This window comes from Penaeus japonicus, unplaced genomic scaffold, assembly GCF_977035675.1.
Source record: "Penaeus japonicus unplaced genomic scaffold, GWHDUDI00000001_assembly GWHDUDI00000040, whole genome shotgun sequence".
NCBI lineage: Eukaryota > Metazoa > Arthropoda > Malacostraca > Decapoda > Penaeidae > Penaeus > Penaeus japonicus.
This window is the reverse complement of record NW_028234442.1, coordinates 16,141,861-16,154,360: the sequence shown is the minus strand read 5'-3', so window position 1 is coordinate 16,154,360 and position 12,500 is coordinate 16,141,861. Positions and strand designations below refer to the sequence as shown.

The 12,500-nt window shown below is 34.9% G+C and overlaps 1 protein-coding gene across 5 annotated transcripts in view; it reads right to left on the bottom strand.

Annotated features, from left to right (window-relative positions):
* Positions 1-1,330: 1,330 nt before the first annotated feature.
* The window catches only part of LOC122242563 (reticulocalbin-2), an 18,507-nt gene continuing 7,337 nt past the window's right edge, over positions 1,331-12,500 (bottom strand). For 2 of the 5 annotated variants that reach the window (XM_042999867.2, XM_042999868.2), the window contains exons 5-7: positions 12,329-12,500; positions 8,739-8,874; positions 1,331-3,242 (exon numbers count right to left, since the gene is read on the bottom strand). The exon at positions 12,329-12,500 is cut by the window's right edge and continues 27 nt beyond it. In XM_042999867.2, the coding sequence (XP_042855801.1) occupies positions 3,071-3,242; positions 8,739-8,874; positions 12,329-12,500 (480 nt within the window). In that variant the 3' untranslated portion in view covers positions 1,331-3,070. Of the gene's footprint in view, positions 3,243-4,776; positions 4,901-7,949; positions 8,080-8,738; positions 8,875-12,328 lie in introns of all 5 variants that reach the window. The other 3 variants (XM_042999870.2, XM_086533964.1, XM_042999869.2) reach the window with 2 other exon arrangements.

Sequence of the window (12,500 nt, the reverse complement as noted above, 5' to 3'; positions counted from 1 at the left end):
TCCAAATAAATGATCAAGCATGGCACTTCACTTCCCTTCATCTTCCAGTATTCAGATTTTTACCAATTAGGGGATGCTAGACTGCCTATGTCTGACTACAAGAGGTGCCAGGGTCGGGAAAGGTTGGGAAAGGCTGCTCTAGATACTTATTGTCTTGGCTCTGTTACAATAATACTTTAGTTCCTGCCTTTCTTGGAAGTCAGAGTAGCTATTCATCAAGATTACCTGGTACGGGACGTACCATTAGCCTGGTGAATGATTAATGCAGTGGAAACCCATTTCTTTGGAGAATATGTAAGATTCTTGTATCCACCAGGGCCTATATGGTGTCCACACTAACGAGTAAGAGATATGATGACACTGTTCCGCGAATGAATAACAACCCACTACTCTCTAAACTAGTGACAAAATGCTAGAATCATGGAATATCCCTGCATACTGTTACTAAACTAAGAAATCATCAAATGCTGTACGGAGGCTCTTCCTGTGATCGTGATTTTTGTTCGCTAGGGATCACTTAATGAATTGACCTCTCCCAAACTTTAGCTCATCCCCTTTGTGGGGTATGCATAAACCAATATCAACCTTGTACTCAAGCTCACCCTGCATGCTGTGGTTGAACTTATTTACTCACAATGACTCAGTGTATCCATTTAATTCTTCAATATGGAGAAATTATTTTACTGGTGAGAGATGAAGATTGAGGGTGGGGAGGGAGAGAAAAAGGAGAGAGTTTAGGGGATGCAATTAGTGTATTCTCAGTTCTTTGTATTAATGTGATGAGGTGTCCTGACAGAAAATTAAAACAGCAATGCCAACTAGAAAATGCAGTGTGATAGCGCAACTAGGTGCTCTGCCTCATGCTGTGACAGGCAGAGTTCACCTTGAGACAGAAAGGTGCATTTAAGTGGACCCACAACCGATTATGGCGCAAATAGTACGGTTTGTCATGGTAAGGGTGCCATGCCTGGATGTGTGTATATACTGTAGCTGATGAGATGGAAATTTTCTTAAGCTTGTGTATATTTTAGTATTAACTATGAAGTTTTATTTTACATTTAAAACTTTTTAAGAATTTTAATTTTCTAACATAAGTAAAAATAATAAAACTGAAGATTTTTACCATAACATATTTAAGAGATGGAATGGTGGAAGCAAATCTTTTATCAGGCTCATTATTGTAGTTTAATGGAGAATTGAGTCTTAGGGTGAAATAAAATAATTTCAAGATAAAAGGCTGTTATCTGTAGAAGTATGGGAGTTTTCTTCACCATTTCCTTTCATAAGCCTTTTTATTTTGCCTTCCTTTGGAAAATAATACAACAGCAAAAAAAATCAAAACAATATATTAAAGCCCAGTGCCCTGCTGGACATATGGCACTTGGATACAAAAAAATAGAAACAAAAGCATGTGTACAAATTTCTTGACTTGTTTTCACAATTCAGACTAGGAAATGTTAGATCAGTCATGTAGTATTTATTGGATTAAGGTAAATTTATCATATTTTATCAATTTAAATGTTGTAGAACAATACATTTGATTTAACATTGAGAGTTTTTATCATCATGACAAATTCAAAACAGAATTATAATGCCCTGCTAGAATTAATTCTAACATAGTAGATTGGTTAATGATAACAGCATTTTTTCATTACCCAGGTATTACATTCAAAGCAATTATGTAGACTTAACTTACAAAGGCCTTGCCTTAAAAAAATAACTTCTGTTTTGATTTTGAAAACAATACCATTCACAGTCATTACCCATCATTACCAAAAGAAATGTAATTAAAAAAAATAAAGAGGTAAACACAACACAAGAATGCAGGCACTCAAGATGAAAATTCAGGGTGCAAAAGTGAAATTATAAAATGCAGGAGTGAGCTCTTGAAAAAAAAAATAATAAATAAGATAAAAGAGACATACAAGATGAATTGGCAGTGAAAGTGTAAAATAAATACTAGTAGTCATGTCCCACCTACACAGTTACTGCATTGTTGCTTTAGTCAAGATTCAAAGAGTGTGCCTAATTATGCAATATACATTAAATAGCATTAAAAAGATAAAATATCTGAGATTCAATTTAGCCACTGGCCACGCAAAACAAGAGGTGGCCGAAGTTGAAGCCTCCCGATGTGCGTGCCGAAGAATGGGCTTTTGCTCATGGCTTATATAAGAGGAAGTCTGAGGATGCCCAGTGGTAGTGTGACACTGACGAGGAGTTATGGTTTCTTAGAGGATACCAAAGGAAGCCCTTTAGGAAACTTGACCTGTTCATGTACAGATCCTCAAACTGAACTGTCCTGATTATTGAAATCCCAGTGTGAGGGTTAGCTGCATAAACAACTGGTGAACTCATACTATATGGACTAGTTAACTTTCAAAAGCATACATGTAGCAGTGATACTACTTTTAAGCTAACTTGCTCTCTTGCTCTCCTATAGTAAAAGAGGTGACTGTTTATAAAAAGTTTCTCTTGGGCTTTTAGTGCACCATACTTTTTGTTCTTATTTTCAAAAATAGTAATAAAGGAAAAGACAACACTGGGCCATGTTAGTACAAGAGTAATTAACTTCTTTCTGGGTGAAAAGTAAGATAAATCATTAGTTTGAGGCCTAATTAATAAATTACTAAAATGTTATAATAAAACAACAATTTATAAAATGGTTGAGAAAAGTCATCTTATTTTTTATAAATACATAAAATGGACCTTGCAAGATGGATTATACAGTGTTATAACAAGAGATTTGTAGATAATGCATTCATACTTCCTTTCCTAATGCCAAAACAAATGATAAATGCATATAGGCACTATAAATTACTTAATGGTTTTCTTTCTGGTCTATGTAACTAAAATTCACAGAAACATCCAAAATAAAATAACAACACAAATAGCAAAAGAGGAAGTGACACATTCTAGTCCCACTAGGAACCTCAGCATCGACACAAGGGCACTTCAGTCTGTCGGAGCTCCCAAGCGAGTCCTATTGATGCTGACCCAACATCGCGTTGAACTACTCCCTACTTTCAGCTCTCACAACTATCTATCTGCAGGATGGCCCAATGCTTCCTCACAATTCGTCGTCGAAGCGGTCGAGGTTGTGCAGGTGATCGCCGTAGTCGGTGGCCTCCGAGCCTACAAACACGTCATGGTGGTCCAGGATTTCCAGGAAAGACAACAAATCATCGTTGTCATCATCTGCTGCGGCGAATAGGTGATCCACCTCGTCCTCGGCTATGTCCCTGGAAGAAAGGGAGACCAGCCTTGTGAGTCGATGAAAGTCAATCATAGTTTGGAACTATTATCACACAGCTCGGAAAACTTTTCTCTTTATGTTGATACGTAGAGCAGTGATTTTGTGATTTTAAGGAAGTGACAATTATGAACAGTAACACAAAAAATAATAGTACATAAATAAATAAAAAAATACATTTATGAATTCTATAAGTAATAAAAATAAGATAAAAAGTGGGGTCAAAAGGACAAGAACATGTGTGTGTGTGAACATGCATATATATGAGTGTAGGTGTGAGTACAAGTGAGTACAAGTACAAGTGAGTGTGAGTGTGAGTGTGAGTGTGAGTGTGAGTGTGAGTGTAAGTGTGAGTGTGAGTGTGAGTGTGAGAGTGAGTGTGAATATGACAATGAGAGTAAGAATGAGTGGGAGTAAGAATGTGTGAGAGTAAGAATGTGTGAGAGTAAGAGTGAGTGTGAGTGTAGTGTGTGTGGTGTGTGGTGTGTGGTGTGTGGTGTGTGGGGTGTGGTGTGGTGTGGTGTGGTGTGGTGTGGTGTGGTGTGGTGTGGTGTGTGTGTGTGTGTGTGTGTGTGTGTGTGTGTGTGTGTGTGTGTGTGTGTGTGTGTGTGTGTGTGTGTGTGTGTGTGTGTGTGTGTTTGCTTTACATGCAAGGTGGAGCTAATCCCAAATGACATTCATGCCCTCTCTCTTGTTATTTTCTTTTTCTTTCTCTATCTTCTCTTGCCTTCTTTCTCTCCTTCCTATCTCCATCTCCATCTTCTCCAATTCTCCCTTCCTTTTTTTCTCCTTCCCCAATACTTTTAATCACATTTTTACTACCAATCTCTTTATCTAACTCTATCCATCACCCCTTTCCTATAACTTTCCCTTGTTCCCTCCCTTTCCCTTTTTCCCTCTGTCTCTTTTCCTTCTTCTCCTTACATTCTCTTCTACCTTCCCCCTTCTCTTTCTCATCTTACCACTCCTTCCCTCTCCCTCATACACTTCCATCTTCCTTACACTCTTCTTGGCTTTTGTCCTCACTCTCATTCCTTTTCTCTCTTTCTAACTCTCACTCTCAATCCTTTTTCTCTGTCTCACTCCCACTCCTTTTCTCTGTCTCACTCCCACTCTTTTTCTGTCTCACTCCTACTCCTTTTCTCTGTCTCACTCCCACTCCTTTTCTCTGTCTCACTCTTACCCCTTTAATCTGTCTCACTCTCACTCCTTTACTCTTTCTCACTCTCACATTCCCCGTTTCACTTTTCCTTCCATTTCACCTTTCACCATTTTCTCCTGCTTCCTCTCTTCTCTACCTATCCTCCCCTCATTCCTTTTTACACTCTCACCCTTACTTCGCTTTTTTCCCTACTTTTCCTAATTTCACTTACCTTCTTTAGGGAACAAAGATAATAACAAGAAGATGACAAAAGAGTGAGAAAAAAAATGTTATGTTAGCATTCTCTGTTACAAGTTACATATGTATACTGTAAAGTACGTATATATAAAACACTTATATATGCACATATATGCAACCCTACTCGTTTGTTGGGACAACCCAGGCCAGGATCTCATGGCGGTCAAGGATGCCGTTGCCATCTTTGTCGTGGTCGTTGTCGAACTTGTCCTTCTCAGTCAGCAGCCACTCCCGGTCTTGTTCTTTCCCTGTCAACCACCACCAGCATTAACACAAAAACCAAGGGCAAAGCATAACCTAAAGCAGTTGTATGTGCTACATACATGCTTACTCAAGTGATCAGTCAGATCTACCCGGCACCAATCATGCAAAGGATACTTACATGCCGTGGGACACACCCACGGATCCCTCTTGTGGAGAAAGGACCTGTTCCCTCAGAGAATGAGAGTGGAAGAGGCCTAAACCCTGATGTGACGCATTGATCCAAGCCTACGCTAGAATAACAAAAGCAACGAGGGTCCACACCATACTCTCCTATAGCACTGATACACCTATTACCAAAGGCAAGGCTTCTATCAAGAATATTGTCAGAAAACATTAGCCTTTCGAAAATGTTATCCCAGCAATAATGCTCTGCCTATACTAGGTCCACTTCCAGATATTCTTGTCAAATATCTAATATGTCAGCAATATATTCAGAAGAAATTAAGAAAAAAAAAAATAAAGACAAAAATAAAAGACACTGGATATAAAATAAAAAACAAAAACTAAAAAAAGACATACAAAAATACATAATTGAGAGAATGCCTATGCAAAGCAGATCGATGTAAAATGCCTAAAAGCCATTTTAGTGCAAAAAATAATGAAAATAATCATACCTTCAATGAGGTTCTTTTATCAGCTCATCACTTTGCTTTCACTATCCTGGCAAGTAAACAAGTGCAGAGTACAAATGTCTGCCCACAATGTGATCCTTTGCACGCACACACACAAAGCCAAACTCCTCTCTTCCACTTGGAAAACCTTTAAATGTTCAAAACCACAGAAGAGGTCAACAAACTTCTAAACTCTTCTTGATTCCTCTTCCTCCTTGAGTGGAAGGACAGAAGGATCTTCGGCCCTCTGATTCTTGGCCCACGTATTAAGCCACACTTGAGGAGCTTTGATTCATTCTTGGTTCGTAGTAGCCAAGTGTGATATTAGCAACGGTTCAAAAGCAGGAATAGGATAAAAAGGGGGCACTGCCAGCAAGTGGGTGATCAGGTACAAAGCTATGTGTACATTCCACAAAAGATGGTTATGCAAAAAAAAATATATATATACAAATTAAAAATGAAGGCTTAAAGTGGAACTGTATAAAATGCAAATAAATATATAAACACTGAAATACACATATACTCTAGCTATTAATGCATAGAAGAGTGCATCATTATATGAAGTTATATATGTACATGTATGTGCATTTGTCTTTACTATGTATCTGTATTTTGTATGTTTGTATGCATGCATGTTTGTATGCATGTTTGTATGCATGTATGTATGTATGTATGTATGTATGTATGTATGTATGTATGTATGTATGTATGTATGTATGTATGTATGTTTGTATGTATGTATGTAAGTATGTATGTATGTATGTATGTATGTATTATTTATGTATGTAGGTAAAAATGAGTGAATGCATGACTGCATGAATGAATGAATGAATGAGTGGATGGCTGTGTTTGCATATATGCATGTTTACAAGTGTGTGTGTGTGTGTGTGTGTGTGTGTGTGTGTGTGTGTGTGTGTGTGTGTGTGTGTGTGTGTGTGTGTGTGTGTGTGTGTATGTATGTATGTATGTATGTATGTATGTATGTATGTATGTATGTGTGTGTGTGTGTGTGTGTGTGTGTGTGTGTGTGTGTGTGTGTGTGTGTGTGTGTGTGTGTGTGTGTGTGTGTGTGTGTGTGTGGATGAATGGGTGTTGTGTGTGTGTTGTGTGTTGTGTGTGTGTGTGTGTTTTGTGTGAGTGTGGGTGTGGGTGTGAGTGTGAGTGTGAGTGTGAGTGTGGGTGTGAGTGTGGGTGTAAGTGTGGGTGTGGGTGTGAGTGTGAGTGTGGGTGTGAGTGTGAGTGTGAGTGTGGGTGTGAGTGTGAGTGTGAGTGTGAGTGTGGGTGTGAGTGTGGGTGTGGGTGTGAATGCATTGTGGGTATGAAGTTGAGTGTGTGTGGTTGAGGGTGTGTGAGTGAGGTGGTGTGGGTTTGGGTCTTCGTGGAGTGTGGGTGTGGGAAGTGGGTTTTTTGTGAGTGTGAGTGTGGGCATTGTTGTGGGTATAGTGTAGTGTGGTGTGGAGTGTGTTTGAGAGTGTGTGGTGTGTGGGTGTGAGTGTGGTGGGTGTGATGGAGTGTGGGGGTGGGTTGAGAGAGTGTGTGTGGTGTGTGTGAGTGTGTGTTGTGGTGTGGGTGGGGTTGTGGTGTGGTGTGGGTGTGATGTGGTGGGTGTGGCGTTGGGGTGTGGGTGTGAGTGTGGGTGTGGTGTGAGTGTGGGTGTGAGTGTGGGTGTGAGGTGGTGAGTGTGAGTGTGGTGTGAGTGTGGTGTGAGTGTGGTGTGAGTTGGGGTGGATCGAGAGTGTGAGTGGTGTGATGTGGGTGGTGTGAGTGAGTGTGGGTGTATGTGGTGTGTGGGTGTGTGAGTGTGGGTGTGGAGTGTCTGTGACTGTGAGTGTGGGTGTGAGTGTGAGTGTGAGTGTGGGTGTGAGTGTGGGTGTGGGTGTGAGTGTGGGTGTGGGTGTGAGTGTGAGTGTGAGTGTGGGTGTGGGTGTGAGTGTGGGTGTGAGTGTGGGTGTGGGTGTGGGTGTGGGTGTGGGTGTGAGTGTGAGTGTGGGTGTGGGTGTGGGCGTGGGCGTGAGTGTATGCACGAGCGCATTTGTGTTTGCATGAGTGTGTTTGTGTGTGCATGTGTCCGTTTATGTGTGTGCATGAGCGTTTTTGTGTATCTGTGTGTAAATATGAATGTCTCTGTGTGCATGTGCTCTCCTGTGTATGAATGTGTATACATAAATACATAACACATAAAACCCAAATAAATAAGAAATAAAAGAAAATTATAGGAAAAAATAGGGAACATAGTGAAAAGTAAAAATGAAATAAAAACAAGAAAGGGAGAAAACAAAGGAGCAAGGATAATGACTAAGAACAACGACCCAAATAAAAATGGAAGAAGAAGCTTAACGCAACAATGCAACAAAAGTGCAACACAAAACACACACACAAAAAAAAAAAAAAAATGCCAGGGGTCGGAATGAGCCTCGCTTACATATTGGTCGGGATATAAAGGCTTTGTATTTCGTCAAGGTTTAATACATTATCGCCATCTACGTCATGCTCTTCAAACTTGCGCCTGTCTTGGTCTTGTTCGCTTGGGTTAATGGTCTTGGTTTTATTGCCTGGAAGACAGTTGTGGGTGAGATGACTAGCACTTTCTCTCTAAGCCTGGCAGGAAAATGTCTGATTGTGTGGCAGAAAGAACGGCGATGAAAGATTTCCCATCGGAACAACGCGCCACCGAATTCCAGAGACTAGGTTACATTTTCGCAACCATGAGCAAGTATAGCAAAGAGGAATATACAGGCAACTTTTACTTCTATCCCAACCATCTGAGAATAATTTGCTTATAAAAGCTATGAAATTTTGTTCTAAATTTAGACTTCCTTCTAAAATTTTCAAACCAGTTTTAGCTAATACAACCTCATGCTATTAAAAATAGGTTTTAGAAATTCAGAGAAGCCATCATAATAACAGTTAAGTAACAACAATGAGAACAAATAATATCTGGTACAACAGCTTTACCACAATCTTCCAACACAATACTTAGATTGCAGAATCACATTTCACTGCATGTGTAAGAAACAGACGACAGAAAACAATTTACATAGTCTTCACCCACCACCATTCAAGAACACAGTGCAAAATTGCAAGACCAACAAAGGTAAGGTGAAGGATAGTAAATCTCTCTTCACTACATCACATCAAACGACTTTCAGCCAAAACCTTATGTTTCTACAGTCCCCCAAAGGCCACATCGTTTGTAAAACTGATCGCTTACGTGTTTGTCTCCATTAGAGGCCCAACTTCCTCAACCTCAAGGTAACCAGACTTATTCAAGTCCAACTTATCAAAATCTGGTTTATGCTTGCGCACAAATTCGCGTTTCATTATGATAGCTTCATCCTCCTCCATCTCTGTAAGTTGATTGTGTTGAAGCTATGGCACAATGTCATATGACAAATTAAACTCAAACTTTCCAATACTGATAGTTTGCCAGTAAAATTTCTTACATCCTGAAGAGATTGTCATCCCACAGAACAAAAAATCCTTGGTATTGAGAACCTGGATGTCTATGGACTGACTTTAGCCCTATATTGTGCTATCTCATGGCATCCCTTTTCTCATAGTGGTACAAGAGAAGGGAATCTTAGCATTACAGCCCATAAATGTACAGTTTCTATTTCTTTACTTTCTTAATTCTAACAGTTGCTGCCACAGATGTCAAGTATGGCACTGTCTAAATATCAACAAAGTATCCTCTTGTATCACTGGTTATTATTGTAGCTCTATGATATGCCATGAAACACCAACCCATAAATTTTGGATGATCTTGATGAAGTCATACAAAGTATTGGAAATGCTTTCTTTCTATACACCGGGGATATTAAGCCCATGCGATAATTCCTTAAGAATGAAGCTTCTATAGATATAATATAACATATATAAATATATCTATATATATATATATATATATATATATATATATATATATACTATATATACTATATATAATATATAAATATATATATATATATATATATAATATATATATATATAATATATTTGTTTTTATAGTTTATATATATATTTATATATATATATATTTATATATATATTTTATATATATATATATTATATATATATCTATATATATAATTATATATATATATATTATATATATATATTATTATACATATAGACATATATATATTATAGTATATTTCTAGATTTTTTGTTGTGTTTATATATAATTTTGTTATATATATTATATATATTTATATATATATAAATATAGTTTTGTTAGGTATATATATTACATGTATATATAAATATATATATATATATATATATATATATATATATATATATATATATATTATATATAAGGTTTTATATATATATAAGTGTATATTATAGACATATATATATATATAGTTATATCTAGTTTTTGTGTTTGTGATTTGATCTCGATATATTTTGTAGATTATATATATATATATATATAATATATGTTGTTGTTTGATATATATGTTATTATATATGATTTTATATATATATATAATATATATATATATATATATATATATATAGTAATATAAAATATATATATATATATATATGGTTATATATAATATTAATTATATATATATATAGTATGATATATATAATATAGTATATATATATATTATATATATATATATATATAATATGATATATAAATATTATATATATGTATATATATACTTGATATATAATATATATATATATATATTATAAATATAAGTATATATATATATATATATTTATATATATATGTAGTTTATATACATTTATATATTATATATATATATATATATATTATATATAATATATACTATATTTATATATATATATATATATATATATATATATATATATATATATATATATTTATATATAATATATATATATATATAATAATATAATGTATATATATATATATATATATAAATATATATATATAGTAATGTATATATAATATATATATATATATATATATAATATCAATTAATATATTATATATATATATATATATATATTTATATTACATATATATACATATATAAATATTTATGTATATATAGTTAACAATATATATAATAATATACTATAATATATATATATTTATATCAATATTATAATATAATATATAATACATATATATATATATATATATGAATATATATATATATATATATATATATATAAATATATATTATATTTATATATACAAATATATATATATAATATATATATATATATGATATATAATATATATATATATATATATATATCAATAGTATATATAAAATATAAATAATATATAAATATATATATAAATAATATATGTATAATATATATAATATATATAAAATATATATTAAATATATATATATATAAAATATAATAAAATATATATTTACATATAATATATACATATATATGTATAGATATATAATATATATAAATATATATAATATATATATATAATATAATATATATAAATATATATTGTGTGGTGTATATATATTATAATATCTATAATAATATTAATATGTATATATAATATAATATATATAATATATATATAATATATATATATACAAATTTAACAACAATCTTAAAAGAAAACATAAAATATACACATAAGCAAATAAATTTTTGTCGAGTTATTCTGAAGAAAAAAAAATCTAAATCACCTAAATTCTACATATCTAGCTATTTAACCCATTGCAGACGAGAATAGATTTGCTTACCCACTGCCCAAGACAGGCACTAGTGCCACCTGTGCAACACGTCCAAATGGGTTTTATCTCAGCAAGAGGAAACTTCACATGACATATGACAGTCTTTCACACTCTCTGCCATTCACTCATTATAATACTAGAGCTATATTTATGCTTGTCTTTTTTTTTATGTATATAACTTTATTGTGAGACTTATAGGTTCTATATGACAGGCTCTATCAATGTAGCAGTAATCTTAAATTGTAGTACAGGGTCCATATCAGGTCATTATGTTCTTTACACTCTATGTGATAAAAGTATTAAAGTTTTATGGGAGGACAAAGAGTAACTTTAGTTGCGAGTGCCTCAGCAAAAGCAGCCAGACTGGCACAGGCGTACACTGTCATTGTCCTCTTCTCACTCATACATAGCTTGTGACTTAACCCATCCCTGACGGGGGAATTCTAGCCTTGAATGTCCAAATGCCGGGGCGTTCGAATTATTAGGCCTAAATCAATTGAATGGCTGGCACAATACTGTGCTGCCCGGCCACTGGGCTTTTGAATGCGCGGTACACATGCTGTATCACCCGTCCAGAGAGGGTTAAGATAAAGATGTCAGTATCTTGCTGCTTGTCATCTCTTTCTGAAGTGTTTTGCTAGAGACCATGAATGGGTGCAATTCTTTCCTGCTGGTGCTAGGAGAGAGTGGTGTCCTCTATGGTAGGGATTCTAGACTAAACCTATTTTACTGAATATTATGGCAATTATAGTAATTATAATGGTCATCATATGTTACTAAATAGAGTGATTACTCATAGTTCAATAAAGAAACATAGCAATCCACTCTTCTCAAACAGGCCACTGTCAGGCCAAAAATCATGCATCCCTTATGTCATGACACCTGTCTGCAATGGGTTAAGAACGTCTTTTCTCATCAGTGAATATATCAATTAAGAAATATAAAAAAAGGTAAGGAAAAGAGAATAAAAAACAAATATCTCTTGTCAAAGCACAAGAGACAGAACGAAAAACTGTAATAACAATAAAAGGAAAAAAATGCGGAAATACGGTAAGAAGATTCTCTCAAGTGTGACACGCACCTTTATCCCCAATGTATTCCTGGAAGTCAATGAGACCATCATTGTTGACATCCTTCTCTTCCAGTGTCTGCTGCAGGATGATGGGTAGCATGTCAGGGCTCTCCTCTGGGTGCGAGAAGGCTAGGAACTCCATGTCATCCAGTCTTCCGTCGATGTTCTTGTCAGCGGCATT